The sequence below is a fragment of the Oreochromis aureus genome, linkage group 20, assembly GCF_013358895.1.
Source record: "Oreochromis aureus strain Israel breed Guangdong linkage group 20, ZZ_aureus, whole genome shotgun sequence".
NCBI lineage: Eukaryota > Metazoa > Chordata > Actinopteri > Cichliformes > Cichlidae > Oreochromis > Oreochromis aureus.
The window spans coordinates 12727377-12751912 of NC_052961.1; the positions used below are offsets into that span (position 1 = coordinate 12727377).

Genomic DNA, 24536 nt, shown 5'->3' on the forward strand with positions numbered 1-24536 from the left:
ACTGACCCATGCTTGAATAGGCTTGAATAAATTTCTTGAGAAAGCTAGTTACTCTTGGTGGTTAAATCCTAGCATCTGAATATGCTAATTTAGCAAGCTGTGTTGTTTGTCAGAGGTGTTCCAAATTCAGGACAAATCACAATATTATTATTAAGCTTGTCCTTACACTCAGCTGCATACCTTTATTTTGCCCTATATTGCACTATGATATGTATTCCCATCTCATGTTTGGTCTTAAATTGTATTTAAAGTAGCAAAAAAAACCAACTTTCAACTCACAGTTTGGGATTTTTAATGACAAATGCAATCCTAACACCTCTAAATGGTTTTATTGTGTAAAATCAGGTCTCGTCTGCTTTTTTAGGAACTCTAAACAAGTATACTTTTTCTTAGGCAGATTTTTTTGTAAAATAAATTTTACATTTAAACAAAAATATGTCACATGAAGGCTTAACTCAAGCTTTTATTAATCAGGACAGACCGGAGTGGAAGCAGGCCACAGTACAAGTGAGCAGTGATGCAGCTCACAATATATCTGATTCCAGTCAACAATATTTTCTTTATTTATGTCTATGAGTCCAGACAAACAGGAGCCAACGATGCCCACCCCCACCCCGAAACAAATACAGTACTTTTGTTCCTTCGTGTTATGAGATTTGCTCATGTGAAAACGCACACACACACACACTTGCATCACACTCTCGCACACAGACAAAAAGTTTAACAAGGAAAAATAACATTTGAGCACACGTGATTGGCTCTGCTAAAAGAAGAAATCCATCCCCTGCGCCATTTGTGTTTTTATTCAAAACTCAACTGAATAAAAATAAACGCCATCCTCAGTTCGGTTTTCCTTTTATTATTCAATTTACATCAATTTGAAGTGTAGCAAAATAAAAACAAAAATGATCATGGTCATTATAAAATTAATTTTTTTTAATGTACACACCCTTTACACACACAGAGACAACCCACCCTGGTAGCTTCTGAGGGGCTGTTGTTGGAGGTCCACGTTCAGCTGTGGAGGTGTGGACACCAGAGGAGGCCTCCGAGCTCACCTGTCTCTCCTGTCTTTACCTGACTGCACCCCTCCCTCCAGGGTGGAGTGTGAGTGTGTGGTGTGAAGCTACTGGGGGGAGGGTCACTGGTGCGACTGCTGATTTCAAGCTCTAGATCTAAGTCATTAGTGTGGTGGGGGGTGAACTGAAGGTAAAAGAAAGCCACGAATTGAGCTCTTTCTCTCATACTGATAACAAAACAGACAGAATGTGTGTTTAAGTATAGAGACACTGACCCAAATGCAGCGCTGCAATCTAGAAATACAAAGCCTGAAATTACTTTTTATGAACAACATAACACCTGTCCAGTCCAGGTTTTCACTTAAAGGCCACCTATTATGCTTTTCTTATTTTCTGTTATATCTGTCACTGTTACAGTGATGGATCTTTGTTTTTGTTTTTTTGTTATCATCTCAGGCGCACAAGTCGTCATAGCACCTTCCGAATACAGAGCAACCCAAAGCAAAGATGGCGGTTCAAGCTCTAGATCCATCTGAAAGCTAAAGGTTTGGTCAGCTCAGATTTGAATTCAACATTTTCACTTTGTTTGTCAGTGTGAGGTAGCTTTGAACAATCTGGATGACTACAATAAAAAAAAAAAAGCAAAACAAATTCTTCTTCAAAACAAATTTTTTTTGGGGTGGTGGTGGTCGGGGTGGGGTGGGGTGGGGGTACAAACTGGGCCTTCTTGTGATGGGCAGTCAAGGGGTACAGGACACTGGAAACATACATCCCAAATGTAACCTCACTTTCCAAAAAGTGTTGGTGTGCATCTAGACACATGTACACACATAATGTGGAAATATATATAAAACCATCTGGTTGTTTATAAACACAGACTTTTACAACAATAGAACCAAGGATTTATAATACACAGTAAAAGCTTCTGCTCCTGCTCACGATGGACGGGCCTGGAGCTCACACTTTCACCTACTGAGAATTTTTTTTTTATTGGTCTACACGGATTCAAAATGCAATATTTGTGTGTCAGGAGAGAAACAGGGAGGGAGGTGGAGTAGGACTGCGACAGAGGTTGTAGTGGAAAAGGGGACTTGGCTTACTTACAAAGAAAACCCGTCCAGTCCTACCTCAGCTCTTCCTATTCAGGTTAAACAATAAATAAGTGACATCAAGCCATGTTTCTGTTCATAACTTGTTCGCTCTGTGCCTCTTCCTCTTGGCTCTGACTCATTCCTGTCAACAGCGGGCCATGGGAAACATGACTGGATCTCAGGAAGCGGGTTGACAGAGAGTGCTGGTGTGGTGTACAGATATTGCCGGTGCCCTTCAGTGCTAACATCCGAGGAGTACACCTGGAGAGCACTTTGTAGTGAGAGAAATAAAAGGATCAATTTTCTTTTATAATTTCCAGTCTTCTTTATTGTGGGCATGTGTGTAATGTTTCATGGTTGAGTTTATTTATTTCCTGTGTTTTGGGGGGCCATCGTGAAACTCCGCTTTAGATAAAGCAGACTGGGCCTACATCCACTCCGAACTCCTGATCTGCTCCTCCGATGTCCAAAGGAGCAATGTCCGTGATTGGCAGACGGGAGGTTTTCTGTGTTTTGTACTCAAAGACAGTCTTGCCCCACTGGCCTGTATGTGTCTGTTGAGTGAGACCAAAGAAATGTGTTATAGTTCAGCCTTATTACATAGTAAAATTTCTAACATGATTTGAATTAACAGTTATTTTCTCAGTCCTTTTCCAACACTCACCTTGCAGCCATCCTCCAACACATTGTAAGTGAACCGACTGTTGCCCTCTGCACGGATCTCCACCTCATTGTAACCCTGTAGCAGCAGAGCCTTCTTCAGGTTGCCGCTGGCCTGGTCCAGGTAGGCCATGCTGTTCTTGCAGTGGTAAGTGACGTTCTGGGATGCTTCATTGGACAGAAGCCTCAAGAAGGTCAGCTGGACGCTGGCAGCGACGCCAGCAGGGCCTTCCTGAGCGTAGTTGAACTGTGGAATCAGACAACAGGTGGGGGAGTTAGCAGCTTGTACATTAGACTCTTCGAGATGAGTTTGATGATCGTTAATAATGTATGTGTGCACTCACATGGAATCCTCCATTCATTGTCTCTCCAAACCAGACGTGTTTGGGTTCCTTGCTCTTGCTCGTCCACCAGTTCTTCTTTGGTACCTTGGCGATGCTTGGATAGACACAGGTCTCTCCGGTCTCCATGTTACAGAAGACCTTGATGGCATCAGCTGTGCTGCCAATGTTGGGATCAACCCAGTACTCACCTGAGAAAATGAGACAGTTAATGAGGAGAGTCCTAATCACTAAATGTAAGATTTAGCCTGTTCATCTGCTCATATCTGAAGATGAAAAGTTCATTATTATAAAGAAGAGTGATGCAGCAAGATTTTAAAGTCAGGCTTATGACATTTTCAGGAGCTGTGATATGAATGCTCCATCAAAGAGTATACCTACAAAGTATGAAAAGCAGATTTGCTCCCATCTTGGTGTGAAGGATTTATCAAGGTCTGGTGCTTCTTGTCCCTATTCAGGCAGAACAAGTTGTCCTGATTTGGTGTCGCTAATGATTTGCAGCAGTGGGGGTGAACTGAAGGTAAAAGAAAGCCACGAATTGAGCTCTTTCTTTCATACTGATAAGAAAACAGACAGAATGTGTGTTTAAGTATAGAGACACCGACCCAAATGCAGCGCTGCCATCTAGAAATACGAGGCCTGAAATGACTTTACACGAACAACATAACACCTGTTCATGCAGCCTGGGTTTTCATTTAAAGGCCACCTATTATGCTTTTCCTTTTTTTCTGTTATATCTGTCACTGTTACAGTGGTGGATCATTTCCTGTGGTTTTTTGTTATCATCTCAGGCACACAGCTCTAGCTGAAGGCCCAGAAGCCCTACTTACCTGTTTGCCAGGGGCATCCAATGACAAGAACAGTGGTTTAAAGGAAGAGGAAGCAAAGGAAAATAGCTTGTTTCAGATATGGATGGACTGAGAGGCTCAGTATAAAATAACAAAACAATGATTTTAAATTAAGAATCATGCAAAGTTACTCTACTTTAGCCAAATAATAAAAATATGGAGTCGTAATCAGGGATCCTATACCGTATGATATATGATATATGGTCAGACCTTAGTGTCTGGTTTTCTTACCGCTCTTCCACTCAGGATGGCACAGTTTGAGGTCTCTGCAGGTGCGAGCGGGATTCTTCTGTGAGCCGTCAGGGCTTCGCAGGTTATCAATCTGGTTGATGATGGACTTTAGTGTTGAATCGACCTCAATGTCATGCTGCCTCGCAGAGCTGGATGCCTCATCAGCCCTCATGTACCTGAGAGGATCGGGGCCCTTCTCCACCTGACCCAGGCCAGCAAAAGCAGACATGTCGATGCCAGGGCCAGGTGGCCCGGGAGGACCTGGGGGTCCGGGATTACCAGGAGGACCCTGGAAGGAGCCAAAACCAAGAAATGAGACCTGACTGAAATAGAATATCATACAGACTCATTTGGTTGTAGATTATTATTCTCGTGACATGTTACATACAGCAGGACCAGATTCTCCAGAGCGTCCACGAGGTCCAGGAGGTCCAATGGGGCCGGGCTGTCCATTATTTCCATCTTTGCCAGCAGGTCCGGCTGGTCCAGGGGGTCCCTACAGAATGAGAGGTTGAAAACATGAAAAGCAGTTTCATTAAGTGAACTTGGGCTTTTTTGTTCAAAGTGTAAAACTTTGTTATTTCTTCAGATCCACAGTGAAGTCTGGATAAGAAAATCTGATAAAGGAAATCAAATGCACCAGCAGTTTCTCTCTATTACCCTCAGACCCTTTGCCTTATTATGCATGAAGAATATTAGTATGGTGACATTTCCCTTCATTTTTCTTATCATGCTCAGTGCTTAGCTAATCAAGAACAGAGACTGAAGCCCATTTCCGATCTCAGCAGGAGTGGCTTTCACAAATCACAGTCCCCCCCTGTCTGTCTGCCACTTTTCCTCACAGAGAGTAATTACAAAATGCCTCAGCTGCCCATCTTATCACAGCGGTGGGTAATTAAAGCACACGGCCTTTCCTGTCCCCGTCTTCTTCTAGGTGACTGGAGAATTACAAAAACGCTAACCTGTGCCCTTCATTACCATCATATATTTTCTGTGTTAAAGGTACAGGATGGAAATATAGTTTTTCATCTCTTCTGCTTCGTTTGCTCACCTTAGCGCCGCTTGGTCCTGCAGGTCCGGCAGGTCCAGAATCTCCAGAGGGACCCTAATGGGACAAAGATGATAACAGATCAGGAGAAAGACGGAAAGCAGCACTGAATGGATGAACTATTAGATGTGTATTAAAGTGCTTACAGGGGGTCCGGGAAGACCCTGCAGACCAGTGAAGCCACGGTGACCCTTCTGCCCCCTCTCTCCAGCCTCTCCAGCTTCTCCTTTGTCTCCACGTGGTCCTTGGGGTCCCTGAAGTAAAGATTCATGTTTTAACATTCATGGATTTGTACATGTGGCAGTTTTAATCAAATAAAATCAGAAACTGAAAAAACAACAACTTAATGATAAAATACATTTTGACTTAATGATACTTACAGCCATTCCTCTAGCCCCAGCTGGTCCTGGGGGTCCTGCAGGTCCTTGAGTACCCTAAAAAAGAAATAATAGGTGTGGGTGTTATTTAAAATTACACTGTGCTTGGGGTTCTTACGCTGTTTTATGATACTTACAGCATCTCCTCTGTCTCCCTGCTTGCCCAGGGGTCCTACAGGGCCAGGGGGACCAGGGCGGCCAGGAGCTCCGGGAGCGCCAGCAGGACCGGTGTTACCTCGCTCTCCCTGCAAATGAACAGAAGGTGTTGATGCAGGTTAACAACAATTTATGTTAACCAGCATTGAAAAGTCTTTTAAACAATGAGTTGCTGAATTGATTTTGTGTATTTCAGTGAGGATGGCGTCCATTACCTTGAGTCCAGGAGATCCATCCCTACCAGGGGGTCCATCTGATCCAGGGGTACCCTGAGAAATGGAAGCATGTTTTTTGTTATTTAACGTGCATTGATTTGATAGATGAAGATGATTGTATTATTTCCTGCATTGTAAAAATTGCTATTTTGTTGTTATTGAAGTTCAGTTCCTGACCTCTCTACCAGGCTCCCCAGCAGGTCCACTAAGTCCAGGAGGCCCAACTGGTCCAGGAGGTCCGCGGTCACCAGCAGAACCAGGAGCACCCTGTTTACCAGGCTCTCCCTACACACACATTTTTTATCTTTCAATCTAGCATTTGACATTGAAGGCCCAAAATAATCCTCTGACTTTGAAAATCAACTATGTTATCAGAAAGCTCAGACTTTATTTGAATGTATTGCAAATAACAAGTTTTTATCTTTGACAAGTTTAAGACAAGTCTTAAATAAAACAAACCATAACTGTAATTCTGGAAAAATGTACATCCAGATTTACAAAATTAGACCAGTGTCAGTTTTTCACACAGCTTACATGAAGGCTAAACAGAGCTAAACATTTCATGTGCAAGCCAAAGCACTCACAGAAGGTCCAGGAAGACCAGAGAAGCCTCTCTCTCCACGCTGCCCAGGCAAACCAACAATACCACGGGAGCCAGCCAAACCCTGGGGACCTGAGGGCCCTTCAGCACCCTATAGAGTCAAGACGGAGATGACTGAGTCATGAAATACAGTGAATATCTGGCTAATATAGCAGGTGATTCAGACTGGATGTTGGCTCCAGTGTCGGGTACTTATGGTTTCCTGTGAAGTACAAAAATAAACTCACAGGCTTCCCTTCCTCTCCAGGCTCTCCTTTCTCTCCCTGTAGGCCTGGTGGTCCACGAAGCCCAGCATCTCCTGGTCTTCCTGGAGGCCCGGCATCACCACGAACACCCTTTGGTCCATCTTTACCAGCGGGGCCAGGAGGACCAACAGGGCCAGGGTTACCCTTTGATGAAAAGACAGAATTTCACTGAGTAAGAGCAAAAATACACATAATCTACAAACAAAAAGAGACTAATTTCTTCGTGCAGTTTATTATTGACAAAATACCTACATTAGGACCAGGAAGTCCAACTCTGCCAGCAGCACCAGGGAAACCTGTGGTACCCTGTCAAGGAGAAAGAGATCAATAAACATGAATTTGTCCTAGCCCACTGACCTGTTCTAATATGGTAATCCTAAATTTGAATTTTTCTAAAATGTTAAGATTTATTGGTTGAGAAAATTCTCCTAATTCTTATGATGTATTAAGTATTTGATAGTAAACATTTAACAAGAGCTTCCATTTCATTTCATGTTTTGATGGCATGGTTGGTGTTCAGGCAAGTTCAATCTAAAGGAACCCAAAAGACCAAAAACCATGCCACCACAACACTAACATTCATCAGTGTAGGAGTCACAAACTCCTTTTTGTTTAGTTTTGCTAGTTTAGTTTTTTAATTTTTTGTTCATCTTTTTTTTGTCTCCTGTTTGTTTGTTTGTTTGTTTGGTGGCCCAGTACTTTTGTCCATATATTTTTGGGGAGGTAGGGCGGTCTAAATGTAATAGTAAACAGAGTAATGGCTGAGCCATATTTTTAGAGCTTCATTTTCAGAGGCAGGCAGCATTGGTGCACTATAGGTGATACAAGTATAGGCCGAACAAGCCTTGCATGGTCTACCTGTGTTGGTTCTCTCTGGGCACTCAAACTTCCCTTAGTTCCCCCCACAGTCCAAAAATGTGCCTTTCAGGTTAACTGGTGATTTTACATTGGCTGTTGGTCACTGTGAGTATTAATAAATATCTGTCTTGCTGTTTTTGCCCAGTAACAGCTGGGATAGACCCCATAGGTTTACAAGATGGATGGATGGATGGATGGATGGATGGATGGATGGATGGATGGATGGATGGATGGATGGATGGATGGATGGATGGATGGAGTCTGTAAAGTCCATTTTGTTTTGCAAATACTCTTCTTTTAACTTAATTTAGTTCTTATACACACTGGACATTTACTTGATGGAGTCTATCTGCTCATCTCAACACTGAATAGGAATTATGTCGATATCAAAAAAAAGACATTTGCACATTTCTGTTGGTAGTTAGAAAGTTTTTCACGTAAAACTGATTGATTTCTTAAACTTGATCATTAGGCCAAAATAGAGTTTTTTAACACTTTTAAATTTAAGGCTGCAGTTTTTGTTTTATAATCTTCTATTGATCTGATGTTTATTCACAGCAGCCAGCAGCTGCAGCAGCCCCCACAATTGTCTCACCAGAGAGAAGATTATAGGAAACAAACAAAGAAGCCTATTTGATCTGTTTGACAGAAATGTTTAAAATCAAACTGTGCTCTCACACAGCAATCTGGCCCACAGGCTCACGCTTTAGACTGCACAAAGATAAAGAGTAACTGCTATAAATATTCATATGTTCCCAGCAAACTCTGATTGTTAAAAAAAAAAAACTTCTGAAGAATATTTTAAAGTTTTGAATTTTCCATCTTAGGAAGTGTCAATGACAACTTACTAGACTTTTTTTTCAATTTGCTTTGTTTTATGTTTGTCTTATCATTATATGTGTATCTGTCTCTATGGGATGTTAATAAAGATCTAACTGAACTTATCTTAAATGTGGCTTTTTTGTGTCCAAGATGGCATATACAGAAAATTAATTTTGTCAGGTTGATATTTTTTTTCAATATTGATAACATTGAAAACCTTTGAATGATTGATTTATTACCAGATGTCACAAAAAAGCCAAGTTAAAACCTTGGGAGCTTTAATGGTTTCATATTTTTTTAAGTTTTACTTCTTGTTTATGACCCCAAAAAACACAAATGTGCTATATATATATATGTATATATATATGCACTGTATGACATGTAGGAGTTACTTACAGGAGGTCCCTGAGCACCACGTGCTCCTTTAGATCCAGGAACACCAGTAGGTCCCTGAAAAGGACAAAAATAAACAATAGAATAACTTTAAAAACAGGTTTGGTAAACTGAGGCAGCAGGCCACTGAGTATAACGCAGAGAGGATGTACTACTGGATGAATATTTAACCTTCCTAAATCAGTTGATGATGCAGGTATGTAGAAATGTAATGGCCACCCGGGTAAAGTTTAAAAATCTATAAACTAGCTCAAAAGTGACAAATGGAAACTACCATACAAGCCCTGACTAAAAGTTTTTCACGTGCAATGTTTTTCTGTTCGGCCCAATCACATATACAGGCTTCATAAATTGGTACTCCGTACTCTGCTCTAAAATAATGTAAAGGTGTTTGTGCAACACTGTGCAATGTATTTCTTTCACTATGTAATTCGATTCGACAGATAGTAGATACATAGTAACAAGTTCCAGGACTTAATTTTTGGTTGAAATACGTACCACAGGTCCAGGAGCACCAGATGGTCCCTGAGGTCCAGGAGAACCAGACTCTCCTTTCAGTCCACGCTCACCAAGCTCTCCCTTAGCACCAGGCTGACCATCAGCACCCTAAATATATCGATCAGATAAAGATACAAACTGAACATCAATAAATGTTTTTTGTATTCCATATGGAAAGAATGAATTATGGGGACTCTACTTACAGGAGGTCCGGCAAAACCAGCAGGCCCAGGAGGACCAACCTCACCACGGTCACCCTGTGAAAGCACAAGAAGGTTGATGCTTATTCTATGAACAGTTATTTTAATGTGCAATCATGCATACTGATCCACCCATTATCTTATTATAATGATGTTAATTATTATTGGTGCTCTTCTCTAGAATAGTAGAATTTTTATTGAGAAAGAGCTCTAATATTATAAACCCAGGCCTCTGTATCAGACCTGATCAGTCTGATGTATCTTGTTCTGTGCTACTGATACTTGAACACAAGAAAAGGTACTTACAGGAGCACCACGAGCACCAGTAACACCAACAGGCCCAGTAGGTCCAGTCTCACCCTGGATAAAAGAGAAACTGTCATTCAAACAACTAAAATGGTTAATATACAATATAAATTCTAATTTAAATCACTGTTTATTCACGTAACAAAGCAAAGGATTATTCTTACCTTGGCACCATTGGGTCCAGCTGGGCCAGGAGGACCAATAGGACCAGTCAAACCCTAAGAAAGAGGAGAGAGGAGGAAACACATTAGAACAGAGTGTAGGTGTCACTGAATTTTACACTTGTTTGATAAATGATTTACAGGGTTTAAACTGTAAAGATGTATCAAACATAAGAAGAGATGAAAGATATTTTTGAACTCACTCTAGCACCATCCTTTCCAGGAGCACCCTCAGTTCCTTTTGCACCATTGTCACCCTGTGGGCAAAAAGATAAGCTGTGTTTTAATCATACAGAACAGAATGCAGTATTTACAGTGCAGTATTTTTTACACTACTTTATCCACTACTACTGTAAGCTACATTTTAACTTATAAAGCAATTCACAAAGTGAAAATAAACAATCTGTCACTCACTCTGTCTCCCTTGGGTCCTGTGATACCAGCAGCTCCTCTCTCTCCTGGCATACCTTGCAGGCCTGGGGGTCCCTGGGTTCCAGGAGAGCCAGCTGGTCCAATAGCTCCCTGATAAAAGCAAGATGGACCACGATTAGGAGAGCACTTGTCAATCCAAATCTTTCATCTTTCATCTCTATTTGATGATGTTATGAAAAAAACTTCAATAAAACTTTCCAAGCTCCTTAGACTAAAAAACATCTGCAAAAGTCTCAGTCGTTCAAATTATATTGTGCTGCAGAAAACGAGTTGACCAAGGCTGCAGATGTTAAACATTTCCACCTGAAAATAAACAGACTTGATTTTTTTTTTAATTTGCCAATTTCTTCTTATTTCACGTTGAGAAAAGTTGATGTTTTGAGAAAAGTGCTTACTGTGTTACTTGCTGAGAGCTAGATAAGAAAATGTATAATGTCATATCATCACACCAAGACTGGAAAATATGGAGGAACAGACAGTGTTAGTACGTTCAAAGTTAAGAAAATCTGCACATCAGCACATTCAAATTTTACTAATCAGGAGATCATATCTCTTTTGTTTAACTGAGTAGAAACTGTGATGTAAAAGTGACACATCCTGGTTTGATGTGGGTTGTGACAAAGCTTTTTGTCACTCTAGTTGGTGCTATGAGGCTGTCAGGCAAATAGTAGAGACTAAAGACTACATTTTAAGGTGACAGCAATGATATTATGTTGTTCACAGATTTGTGTGGGGTTTTTTTTTTTTTTAACCTGAACATTGACTATGGGCATGAATAATAAAAACATCAGCAGATGAAATGCTGTGGCATTAAATTTTATTGTGGATATTCATCTGCATGTGAGAAGGGCAGTTAAGAATCTTGAACCTGCAACCAGAAGTTAGTCTGAGTCATCCACTGACCTTGGGTCCATCGCTGCCTGGTGTTCCAGGAAGTCCACGAGGTCCCTGAAGACCCTGGGGTCCTGCACCACCTCTCTCACCAGGGAAACCACGTTCGCCCTGTAATAAGAATGAGCGATATTGGATAAGTAGGAGAAGCAAAACATATAAGGAATAGCTCAGCAAAGACAAAACAAAAAGATTACATGTATGAAACCAACAGCAAACTTTAGTTCTATGTACACATATGATACACATAATTAGTGGAAACTCACTCTGGGTCCAACAGCACCAGGAGCTCCGCCCTCTCCAGGAAGACCCTGCAGAAAGGACAAACTTAATCATTTTTTGTTTGTTTTTTTGTTTTAACACTTAAAACCTGACAACAGAGAGAGTTTTACATGTTCACATTAAAATTAAAAAATGTTACATAATTAAAGTTGATGCTGCCAGGATGCCAGGTCTTTCTTGGAAATGAGATTTTAATCTCAATGAGATTTTTACCTGGATAAATAAAGGACTAATGATCACGTAGACCACTCTGGTTTTTAAATAAAGAGAATATTTATTCATCAAAAAGTTGTTACAGCAGCCACTTAACTAAAATAAACTGAATTATACACTATAAAAACAGCCTAAATAAAACATTACAATACTTAATAAAACAAATTAACAACATCTGTTTTTCAAGTGCTTTGGCATTTAATAAGCCATTTTGTGTTATTTTAGCAGAAAGTTTCCCATTAAATGTGTTTTGCATGTAGGCAGTGTCACATGTACTGTAGAATACACTGTTGTTGACATGTTTGTCAGAAAACAGAGAACTGCAGGTGCAACAAATTATTTGGATAGAGTAAAACCTCACCGGCTCTCCAGGTTTTCCAGCCTCTCCCGGGGCACCAGATGGTCCAGGTAGACCCTGCCCATAATAGCAAAATAGTTATTGAAATGCCATCAGTAAGTATGGACTAGAATATTATCTGTAAGTCTTTTATTTTTATAATACATGATTCTGAGGTGTCTTTGAAAGCTGTGATGTCTAAATCCATAAAAGGTGATCCTTATTTAGCTTGAATGCTTACTGAAACTCATAATTCCTCAAGTTTCTAACGTTTAAGGCACGGACATTGTGTGCATGTTTAGGTTTTACCAAAAGTTATATGATGGGATGGGTCAGAAAATGATCTCACCTGGAAGCCAGGAGGTCCAGGAGGTCCTTGTTCTCCTCTCTCTCCAGCAGGTCCCTAAGATGATAGACGCAAACACATTTGATCAATCAAACATAAAAGTCTAATTGCTGGCTATAAAAATGTCTCAAAACATGTTATTATATGGAATACTTACAGCAGGCCCATTAGGGCCAGCAGGACCAGTCTCTCCATCTTTTCCGGGCAGACCCTAATCAAAGAGCACTTTAGTTAGGAAAAATGACCTAGAGAGAGAAAACAATGATGGTTAAGCACTTATGGAAAGCTATACTTACTCTCAGACCTGGGCGACCCACCAGTCCCTTCTCTCCAGGCTTTCCAGGCTCACCCTGTCAAAGAGAAATCATACACTATAAACTGTAGGAAGTTTCTTTAGCACTGGGGATCAAAGGGATAAGAACAGCATCATAAGATGTGGAAGTGCTGCTTGTCTGCTGTTATAGAAACCTTCAGACTCTTACATTGGCTCCCTTTGGTCCAGGGAATCCCATCACTCCTGGCTGACCACGGGCTCCCTGAGGACCAGGTGGGCCAGGGCGACCATCATCACCAGGGGTACCCTGTCAAAATCACAGATAAACACCGTAAATCAGCAGGTATTAGCCTGGAAGCTAAAACCTGGATGTTATTATGATTTTACACTGAGGATTATTGTGCCAGTCATGCAAAATTCTTCTTAAATCTAAACAGGCAGCAGAAGGTTGTAAACATTTGCTCTGTTTAATCTTTATGATTTCCATAAGGCAACAATGAAACTGTAGATCATGGTGCTAGTAACCCTACTGAATGCAAAGCTTGTATTTTTTAGAACCTCTGGTCTTTTAAATGTTGTCATTTCGGAGTTCCAGTGACATGTAATGTATAAGTATAGCAGTTTTTCACATTCTAAAGTGATGACAGGATCAACTGCTCTATTATTTTAATTTCAAATTTCATGGAAGTAAATCTATAAATCACATTCAATGTAATTGTAATTAATATTGTACTTACAGCAGGTCCAACTTTGCCTTGAGGACCAGCATCTCCAGGACGACCAGTAAGACCCTGAGTTAAAGGCACAAGCAACAGAGACTGTCAGCTCCATTCAAATCAAAATCAAATCAGTCATAAAAAACCTGCCACAGTAAACATCCTACAAAAACCATAAAAATGTGCAACACTGCATAAAGTTGCAAGACTCACTCTGGCTCCAGGGAGACCAGACTCTCCTGTACGTCCAGGTTCTCCAGTAGCACCTTTAGCCCCAGGAGCACCAGGAACACCACGGTCTCCAGGGACACCCTGAAGAAGAAAAGACCAAAGGTGGAAACTTTAAATATGTTATACAAAAATCACTTGTTGTAGTATCTTTCTCATGCAGCACTGGTATGCTGTGGTATCACTGAGATAAAATGATTATAACTTTTCAGAAGATCTCATTTTGCAGGGACCAACCTTTGCGCCAGCAAGACCATCCTGTCCAGGGAAACCGCGGTTTCCAGGGGCTCCCTGGGAGGAATCACAAAAATCAAGATATATTTGATTAGACTGTGAATACAGTAACCATGTTTACCCTTGTTATTAGTCAGATGTGACCAGTAACATGTAATGCATGTCCTGATCACTTACTCTCTCTCCAGGAGGTCCAATTGGTCCAGCACCTCCAGGCTCTCCCCTGGCACCTCTCTTTCCTTCTTCCCCTGGAGGGCCAGGGGGACCTAGAGGACCAATAGGGCCCTGAAAAAGATAAAGATATTTCAGTAAATCTACTCTAGGGAGTAATTCCAAATCAAATTTTTATGTGGTCATGTATATTTATGGTCACAAAAAACTGAAATCAAGTAAAAACTCACAAGCTCTCCCTTCGGTCCAGCTTCACCTTTGAATCCAGGAAGACCTGGGTCTCCCTGAACAACACAAGAAAAGAAGGCAGCCACAATAATAAATAATCACAACATTACAAAATATTTACATTTAGTGTAACTTCAGACTATCTCAGCTGACTTACAGCCTGTCCTTTGGGCCCTAGAGGTCCTGTTGCTCCCTGAGGTCCAGGTGGGCCACGGGGGCCGGGGAATCCAGGAGCACCAGCAATACCAGGAGCACCCTTCATTGAGGAAAGCAATAATCAAATATCAGAATGAAGAGAAATATTTATTGAATAAAAGTTAACCTAAAGAAAGACATCAAAACCACTAACAAAAGTGTAAACCTACAGCAGATCCTTTAGCTCCGGGAATACCATCAGTACCAGGGTTACCCTGCATAGAACAAGAAGCATTATATTAACAACAACCTGATCAACGAATGAAAATGAATCAAAATCAAAGTCTGAATGTTTAGGAACAGTGATGGCAAACAAACCGATGCTCCAGCAGGTCCGGGCGATCCTGGGGTACCAGCCTCTCCACGTGGCCCCTGGGGTCCTTCAGAGCCACGGCCGCCAGTAGGACCAGCTTCTCCCTAAAAAAGGCACAATGAATTTATCATTAACATAGAAAAACGGTATTGGTTGTACATTTCTTTGAGCTGTGTATTGGTGCCTCCCTGTCATAGAGCTGAATATAATACTGTTGTTTCATTGTGTATGAGAGTTATTCAAAATAAGTCAACTACATTTAAAAAGAATTTGAAGGCCAGTTTATCTTCTTTAGCAAGAAGAGAAGTTTGACACAGTTGTATATTTGTCTATGAAAAAATAACAATAACTAAACATACAGTGTTGTGGAAAACTGGAATTTAGTGTCCTACAACCAGAGTGAACAAAGACTGATGTAGTGGCTCTTGTAAGTCTTTTTTTCTGTTTTATTTTAATACACAAGCTCTTCAACAGCAAATGTTTCCTGGATGATATGTTCTGTAAAAACCTTTGCTCCTGGAGATCCTGGAAAACCGGGAGCTCCAGCAGGACCCACTGGTCCCTGTAGAGAAATAAACAAAAATCATCAGATCAAAGGCAACAGATTAAAGAAAAATCAACAGCACGAAATGGCCACATAGTGGCGACTATGATACATACAGGTGGACCGGCAGGGCCAGGCAAGCCATCATTTCCACGGGCACCCTAAGGATAGCAAAGACAGGTCAATTTAGTTTGGTTCATCACAGTGGGCAACTCATGATGTTATGATCTACTAAAAGATTCAAAGCCATAATAAATAGCAAATGAGAAATAAATTCCTGTTGAATAGCCTTAAGCAGCTGTGAAAATATTACTTACTGCGGCTCCAGCAGCTCCAGGACGTCCTCTCTCACCAGGCAGACCACGTGGACCCTATAAAAGAATGATTTATATATAAATATCTTCATTATTTATACTATTGCTGCAGCCTAATATGCTATGCAAATTTATAATAGAAAGTTCAGAGCATCGCAGACTAGAAAAAGCAGTGGTGGCAACTCACCATGGATCCAGGGGCACCGTTCTCTCCAGGAGCACCAGCCTCACCCTGAAAGGAACAAAATTACCACGAGTAAGCACAAAATAGCAGAAGTAAGCTGTAAAAGTGTTATTTCTGGAAAACCCACACTGTCACAAAAGATGACCTTACCTTGGCTCCTGCAGCACCGGTCTCTCCTTTAGCTCCATCTAGACCAGGGTGACCCTACAAAGAAAGCTCATAATTAGGACTTAGACATCAGTCAGTCACCACATGCAATTAATGAGCAGCCACAGTTTTGTGAAGCAGGTGACTGAACTGAAACACTCACTCTGTGTCCTTTGATGCCAGGAAGTCCAGGAGTTCCAGGGAACCCACGAGCTCCCTGAAATAAAAACAATCATGCACCAATAGATTAAAGTTTTTTTGTATTTAAGTATGAAGTAAAAAATATTTGAATAATTATTATTTGCTCACCTGAGGCCCTGCAGGTCCACGCTCACCAGGTTTGCCAGGTTTGCCAGATTCACCCTAAAAACCAGCAGCAAAATTCAGGATTACATGCTGAAGCTTTGTAGCTGCAAGATAAGATGTAGCTGCAATGGCCCTTCACTGTAATATGTTTGAAGGCTGTGTATTGTGAAGTCACCATGTTCGTTGGTAATTTTAGGAGAGACACAGTGCCCCCTGGTGGCACATGCAGTGTATAACTGAAGTACATTATGAAGGTGGGGATAGGTTGTGAAAAATAACTAAGTAAAAAGTAAATGAAGATTTTAAAAAAATGTGATTTTTACATGGAAAACAAAACAGTTTTTTTCCTAATAAAAATGTGGTCTGACCTTCTTTTATATATATATTTATATCTGAATGTATTTTAAGAGTTTTGAATTTTGCTATGAAGATGACTTACATCACTTCCTGGTTTTCCTGAAGGTCCAGGTGGTCCACGAGGTCCCATAGGTCCCTGTATCAACGCAAAGCAAGAGCATCCATTACTGACAATCAACATATAAAGACAAAAATTCATATGTTATGTAAAATATATCTCTGCCTTAAATTGCCATTAAGGCCATCAATTTGGTATTAAAATTTGAGCGAATAATAGAGATCTTTTTTTTTTTTTACAATGAACAATCATGACATTTATAATCAGTATTGTTTTTGTCCGTGTATGTGTTGTTGGAAAACCCCAAGATTTAAACCTCATATGCACCTCAGCTCGTTTGTAAGGCATACAGATACATTCTGGGATTGATACTAATACTTACAGCAGGACCGGGCTCTCCAGCCTCTCCGGGGGGCCCTTGGAAACCTTGTGGCCCCTATTGTAACAGATCATAATACAAAGCATTAGAAATGTGTTCAAATAAGCTACTTGATTATAAAACCCAATCATATAATGATTTGGGCTATGATCAGAGTACTTACAGGAGCTCCGCTAGGCCCAGGAGGACCCCGAGGACCCATAGGACCCTACAAAAGAAACACAACAAATACAGAGAACATCAGTCTGGCATCATTTATTTTAACAAGTAGTGGAACAAATTCACTAAATGAATACTGGTGTCCTAGTAAATAAAGGTTTCACCAGTTACACATTAAATCATTCAGAACTAGTAAGAGTAAAGTCAAATTTAAACCTTGTCCCAGCTAAGAAAAATATTTGAGGTTAAACACTGGTATCCAGTTTAAAACCTTTCATAGAAAGATTTCATTATTTTATGTGATGTGTCCACTGAGGCAAATTCATTCCCACATACTATTTTTATAATCTATTTCTATTTGTGTGCAGATTCAGCGTTCAGTTCAGAAAGCAGGATTTTAAAAGGTTATAGTAAGTCTCTCTGTTGGGATGAAATTACTGAGCCACAAGGTGGCAGCACTGCAGCAATCTGAGTGAGGTATTGGTTATTTTTCAGTAAGTGACTTGGAGACCAGATGAATATTTGCAACACTATTTTTTCTTGTTTTTTCTCACGATGAAACTGTAAACATACAGTACAGTCACCCTGTTAGATGCACCCAGCAATACATACCATTGGTCCCTGCATCACACCCATTTGAGCTCCTCCAGCCTTCTCATCAAAACCCTGAGCCATCTGAGCAGCAAAGTTCTGTAAACACACAAAATAGACCAAGAGTGAGTTTATCTGCCTAAGCAAAGTGAGCCACAAATAGTAATGTGAATGGTACATCTGTGCCATGAATGGGGGTTTACACCTGTTCCCGTCACTCTATTTTTCACTCATCTTGCTTCAAAAACAGGTGTCAGTGTGCCCACCTGTTTGTTTGTCTGTTCACCTCTTTGTGACTTTTTCCTCTTTTTTCCTCTTTTACTTTCATGCATTATAAATTTTGTGGCCTGTTTTGCGCTCTTGTAACAAGTCAAGTGCAGCTAAATAGAAGCGTCATAAAAGATTTACGCATTAACGATAAAGTGTTGTGAAAAAGTGGCTATTGCTCAAATTTTGCATATGCCATATTTTACAGTCTTTATTCTCACCCCTCCAAGTCCTGGAGGTCCAGGTGGGCCAGGTGGGCCGGGGTTTCCGGGGGTGCCAGGCTCACCATCTCTTCCTCGAGGTCCAGGATTTCCCTACACAAATGAGAGTAGGGAAGGGAAAGGAGTTACCAAAATAAGCAATACAGCAGATTTTACAAAAACCATCATCTGAGTGACTTCACCCACCTGCTGCATCCAAATAAATAAAGATTTTACATGAGTTGTAATAAGATAAGTGCAAACTCTACAGGCCATTCTCCCAGTATCTAAGGACCCAGTGCTGAAAGATTGGTAAAAGGGTTTTTTTGCACACATTTTGTTGTTTCTTACCTTATCACCTTTAGCGCCAGCTTCTCCTCGTGGTCCCTGCTCACCTGGGGGGCCCTACAAAAACAAACATAAAAGCCTCAGTAGCATTCACAAAACTGCTGAAGGTCCTATTCAGAAGAAAGTTCACATTGTTGTGAAGCATATAAATATGGAGAACATAGCCACATTTTTGATATTTACCATAGGGCCTGGTGGTCCTCTTGGTCCTACAACCTACAGAAAGACAAAAATGTTTTTGAGCTGTTTTCATAACTGACACTCCATTGGTGTTGTAACAGGTGATTTTGTACTAGTTTGAACTTCCTAAAATTAGAAAACATTCCAGCTTCGTAGGAGGTGAACATCAAAAGGATTTCATTTGACAGAACAAGTTTTTGTATGACCACCACCTCCTTTAACCTCTAATTTGTCTAACTTTTTTTCTTCTGACATGTGCACTTGGAGGAAAGTTGCTGAGAAGATCTAAGAGGATTTGATTGGGTTCATTATGTCCCAGGAATGCAGGATTTTTCCTCATTTATTAGAAAGTCAGAAACATTCACACTGAGTTTCTCACTCATGAGAAACATAAGAAACTTTGTTAACATTTGTTAAGGGAAAACACATTGAAAATACAAGCAAAAGTGGGTTATAAAAGATCGAACCAGTGATAAATTTTAGAAAAAAGCATGTGATTTTTTTAGGGTGAACATAATGAACATAGATGGACAGTTGATCAGATATTTAAATCCTGTAATTCCATTCAAATAAAAGTGAACAAAAGATGCCCAAAACATTTGTTTGATCAGGTGGAATTATCTAAGGGGAACTGTAGCAACAATTATTTAAAGCTTTATTTATTCATCAACGTCCATACTTACATCTGCAATGTCTCCTGGTTCTCCTTTCTGGCCCTGAATGATAAAAGAATCAAACTGTATGAGCTGTCTGACAGTTCATCGCACCATAAATACAAAGGAAATATCATTTCTGTGCATAAGTAGCTGGAGATCGCCGACTCACCTTAGCACCAATTGTTTCTGATGATGCAGAAGGACGAACAAGAGGAAAGAAAGAGCGTTATTAAAAGTTATACCTTGAAGTGAGATTTCAAATATATGATTGATTTAAAAGCTACTCTGCGATTCTTAGAAAGGAGACCTGTAAGGAAATCCAAAGATTCTGAAGTGATCAAATAACATTTACCAAACCCAGACGCATAAAACCCATCCAGATTATATTACTGATGCAAAAGATGAAGCAGAAACAAGCTCAGACTAAGAGATGAAGGTTTAGACTCAATCATGCAAAATGTAAATAATAGGAAAAAAAGTGAGCTTATTTAATAAAGAAGGGCAACTGCTGTTAGTGTGTTTGTTTTAAGATGTATATCTTACATTGTAATGTCAAATTTTGTATTTTTTTATAGCAAATTTCTAACCAATCTGGAAAGGACCTTAAACATTAGAGCCTAAGAGGCCCATAACATTCCCAAACTTCTTAGCAAAAGAAGAAGCAATTCTACAAAATCATAAATATTCTGTCTTTCAACTTCTTGATCACAATATGAATTTAACAGCAGATTTTTGAAGACAGTGCTGGAGTACAGCAGCTGCTCACAAAAACGTGAAACTTTGAGGAAACACATATTTACAGTCATTTTGACATGAAAGGTTGGAAAGACCTTCAGGACACTATTGAAATTTGTAGAGGGCCTCAAAATGGGTCAAATGAATCATTGAGTTCTTGCACAATATGAGGACTTCATCTCAGCTTTGTGTTAAATTGAGCAGAAGTGTCTCTGCTGGTTTATGTGCGGATCAGAAAGCACATGACAGGATTCCAATCCCACTTGAAAAGACTTTCACTGGGACTGCAAAAAATCCTGATCATGTTGCTTATCTAGTTTCCATAAAACCATCTAAAAAGTCACTCTGGAACAGGGAACTTTGGCTGGCAACTGATTTCTTTTTCTTTTTAGAAATATTAAAATTTATTTTAAAAAAAAATAGAAATTATAAAAAAATAAATTGTAGCTGCTCTTGGCCACAAACTAGAGGACTAGAGTAACCACTCTAGTCATGATCAGGCAGACTATTTGGATCCAGTGGCAGTTCCCCATTCAAAAGTGTTCGCCAGGAAAGAGATGAGTGCAAGCTAAAAGAGTAATTTATTTATGGGTATGTGAATAAATAAATTACAACCAAAGGGGGCACTGGTATCAGCAGGGCAGATGGGACAGCACTCTCCAGATGGGATGATAGGGTTGGCACACTCTTTGATCTCCTCGCAGATTATCTCATCACACAGAACTGCTCCGCTGTCACACACACAGATACGACACGGCTCTGGCTTCCACACATCCTTATCATTATACAGCTGGCCATCCTGGATGCAACCCCCTGACTCCTCTGTGGTGGCCAGCAGGGGTCAGGTGGCAGAGAAGAAACAGGAGCAATAAGAGGGGGAGGTAACAGCATTTGAACAATGTTGTGAGGTGGCATAATAGATGTTTTTAAAAAAAATAATTGGTTTAAGACAAGGATAAGAGAATGTTAGGGGTCAAGGGGCAAGGCAAGGAAGTGGGAGGAGTAACAGCAGAAGAGGAGGGATTATTGAGTATAGGCGTAGATGGACGAAGCAGAAAGAAGTTATTTGGTTGCAAACAAAAACTCTGAACACTGGGTGGTTGGCCATTTAAAAAAGTGTCAAAACTGGATAAAAAAAAAATATGAGTGTGCTTTAGTGATTTAAAAAAAAACGTGGAGTGAGAAGACTTGGTCCTTTGTTACAGATGAACAGGTGCTGATCTGACCCAAAAACACACTGTTTTAAATCAGTAGCTGTGGAGCACAACAGTAATTTACGAGTTTAAATTTAACACACAATGTATGTAAAGAAATGCCTCTAAGTTATCGTAAAGAGAGTTTAATAGCAGCGTAAAGTGCAATGTAAACACAAGCCACAGTTAGCCGTTATGTCTGAAGCCCTGATTGAGGCATTTCACGTCACGCCTGAGCATATTTAACCTGCAGGCCTGCTCTGCTACTCGAATGAATGACCCTCTCTTATAGCGACAGCATGCCCAATTGACACGCTGCTGCTTTAAGTAAACAGAGGGTCCTTCTACATTTCTCCATCTGGATCCCATAGTTATGTTAAGCGCCAGGGCAAACACGCTGGGGAATTAAGAATGGGTGATTTGTTTCGATTATGCAGCTTATACAGCTTAGAACTGAGCCTACTAACTCCTGCTATCTGCGTTTTAGGTCTATTTGTCAAAGTGATAATTATATATATATAGCATATATATGTAACATGAATGTTTAAGTCAGGATTGATTAGTCTGTCTACTTGCTAATGAAACCTCCTGAACTAAACTGTGAAAATGAAACTTTGGAATTAAAGCAAAAGCTATTAAAAACAAGAAGATATGGAAATAAAAGCAGCTACAGTGAAATTTGTCTTGCTATAAATACACCTATATGTCCATCATCTGTTGACTCCTTGCTGTGCACACTGTCCTGCTACCCTTTGAGCCTGCTAGTCTGGGGTCAAGCACTGTCTGGCACTGTCACTTAACATCGTGGAAAAAAAACCTTAGACTGCTCTGGCCAAAATCTGTGGGGAAAGTTTATTTCTACAAGTCTTTAAAAAACAGTAAACTTATGTTTTTATTTGTCAAGTGTTGTTACCAAAGTGTTTCTGCTCAATACTAGCAAAAAAAATAGCATCTAGATGCTGTATTATAAGCTTTTCTTTTTCTTCATTTTTTTGCTGAAAACTTGCCCCACAAAGTAATCAAACAGAGCATGAAAGGCTGAGTTGTAGGACCCAGGTGAGGACAAACAGGCACTTGTTCACCTGGTCCTCCATCCCACACAGATGCACCTTGTCAACCTTACCTATCTACTGAAAAAAATCTATTAACTTCCTTGGGGAGACATTTTACAAGCAGACAGCATCAATAACATTTAATTACTGCTTTGAAAAAATTGTCAAAAAAGTGGACATAGAAAAAGAAACATGTATCCACAGTTCTTTTAGTGAAAACAGACAACTTTCATTGGATTTTCTAGATCTACAAAGATAGAAACAGAAAAGACTGGTGATGTAATCAGGATTACAATTCAATTATAAATAAGGAAGTGCAAAAGAAAAATACTGCAACTTACGGTCGTCCTCTTCCTGACATCTGACCACGGATAGTAAAACAACTTGGGATGCTACAAGTAGCAGAACAGTCCTTGAGTCCACAAAGCTGAACATGTCTAAAAATTAGACATGCAAGAGCTTGGGTGAGAAATAAAGGGATGGAGGAGACCAGGCTTTCAGTCAGTGGTATGTTAAGTGTGTTCCCGGAGACTTATGGCACCATGCAGTCAAACCCTCCAAAATCTAAGTGGAATCCACCGCGGGGCCCCAGCTGGCACTCTGCACCCACTGTGTCAGTGCAGGCACCGCGGTTTTATGTCACTGTGCCTTGTATGGATCTTCGTATATTCCAAAATACCAGTCCTTCCCCCAGACCCCCTGTCAGGCTGAAACCTGAACCTTATCTCCCTCCCCTCAGTCCAGCACCATCGACTCTCCCAGGGACTTTTTTTTTTAACTCAAGCCCTCCTTCTTCCCTTGCCCTGCTTGGCCTGGCCTGGCTAGGAGATGCACCTACACTTTCACATTACAAGGGAGGCTGCAAGAAGCAGAGCACAGGTCAGTCACATGCCACTGTGTCAGGGCATTATGAAATCCCACTGACTTAACTTAAAGAAAGTATCAATTAATATCAGGATATACACCAAAAATCTTTTAATAGGAACATATATGATGATGTTGATCACATGGGAAATGACTAGACACAAACTATAGCATTTTCTTCAGATGATTCAGATGATTCTTCAACTGAATTAAACTCATCATTTTGATGGTTAAGGAGGTTGCAAACATCCTGGTACATATCAACAATACAGCAATCCCTTCTTCAAAATATTGATTTTTATTCACACAAAAAAACACATTTTTTCAGTAAAGGGGCTCTGCATGTGCATTAGTGACTGATTGATGCCCACTGGTTGTTTTTATTTGGTTCATAAGATTTTTGGAGATTAAATTACTAGGAGATAAATAGAGAGCTGATTCTGTCAGCACGCAAGGTGCAATCAAAAAGTTCTGGGAATAATCCCATAAAGTCATAAAGCGTACCACATTTAATTTTCTCTGGTCATATTGTCGTGATTTAGTGAGCACTTTGACAGTAAAGTTTCACCAGACTGCTATATTTGTTTGAAAAATATATACAATACAAAATATACAATATTAGAAATGCATTTAACCTTTGCAAAAGAGAACAGAATACATGTTTTTGTTTTCTGAGTAATGAACCGCTGCTTGCAGTTAAACTCTCAGTTTATGGAAACTCAATAGTGGGTCAGCAGGGTTGTTTGGGTCAGTTTAGCCTTTTGGATTATGGATTAAACTGCAGACTTTAGACAACCTTTAAGTGTTGAGCTGACCAATCAGCAGCTATGTCACGTTCTTATTACAGTCAGACATTCTGAGAGGCTTCTCTCTTTGGACAAAGACAAGTAACAAGTAGCTATCCAGTTAAATGGATAATTCTTCTGGCCTTTGAGTTAGGGCAAAAGGTTCTGCAATCAAGAGTTAGCTGATCTTGAGGCAACAGTTCAGGCAAAAATCCAATATATACCAGATTTACAGCATCTCCTGTGAAGCTGAAGTAAAATAGAGATGAAAGATCTGCATGATCTTT

General features: G+C 40.2%; 1 protein-coding gene across 1 annotated transcript; it reads right to left on the reverse strand.

Moving 5' to 3' along the window:
* Window positions 1-419: 419 nt before the first annotated feature.
* Window positions 420-23035, reverse strand: LOC116310892 (collagen alpha-1(II) chain-like). Its single transcript, XM_031727816.2, has 54 exons — window positions 22942-23035; window positions 20971-21177; window positions 19790-19806; window positions 19648-19680; window positions 18968-19000; window positions 18788-18841; window positions 18458-18550; window positions 17991-18068; window positions 17383-17427; window positions 17223-17276; window positions 16865-16918; window positions 16429-16482; window positions 16283-16336; window positions 16123-16176; window positions 15976-16020; window positions 15792-15845; window positions 15591-15635; window positions 15439-15492; window positions 14936-15034; window positions 14788-14832; window positions 14580-14678; window positions 14425-14478; window positions 14201-14308; window positions 14027-14080; window positions 13775-13873; window positions 13583-13636; window positions 13054-13152; window positions 12868-12921; window positions 12729-12782; window positions 12575-12628; window positions 12250-12303; window positions 11660-11704; window positions 11406-11504; window positions 10485-10592; window positions 10274-10327; window positions 10074-10127; window positions 9910-9963; window positions 9607-9660; window positions 9404-9511; window positions 8909-8962; window positions 7085-7138; window positions 6815-6976; window positions 6571-6678; window positions 6164-6271; window positions 5987-6040; window positions 5753-5860; window positions 5619-5672; window positions 5385-5492; window positions 5242-5295; window positions 4579-4686; window positions 4191-4479; window positions 3115-3302; window positions 2775-3017; window positions 420-2664 (listed from the first exon to the last, which is right to left on the reverse strand). Exons 1-54 carry the CDS (start codon window positions 23033-23035, stop codon window positions 2518-2520), a joined length of 4464 nt encoding a protein of 1487 aa, XP_031583676.1. The 3' UTR covers window positions 420-2517.
* Between the last annotated feature and the right edge of the window lie 1501 nt (window positions 23036-24536).

Bases quoted from the DNA above. Each gene is read 5' to 3' on its own strand.
- LOC116310892 (XM_031727816.2), bottom strand. From the start codon at position 23,035: ATGTTCAGCTTTGTGGACTCAAGGACTGTTCTGCTACTTGTAGCATCC. The intron at 12,629-12,728 runs GTAAGTATTCCA...CTATCATCTTAG, and splicing joins CTGGCCCTAATGGGCCTGCT to GGACCTGCTGGAGAGAGAGG. The intron at 10,593-11,405 runs GTCAGTGGATGA...TGCTTTTATCAG, and splicing joins CAGGCAGCGATGGACCCAAG to GGAGCTATTGGACCAGCTGG.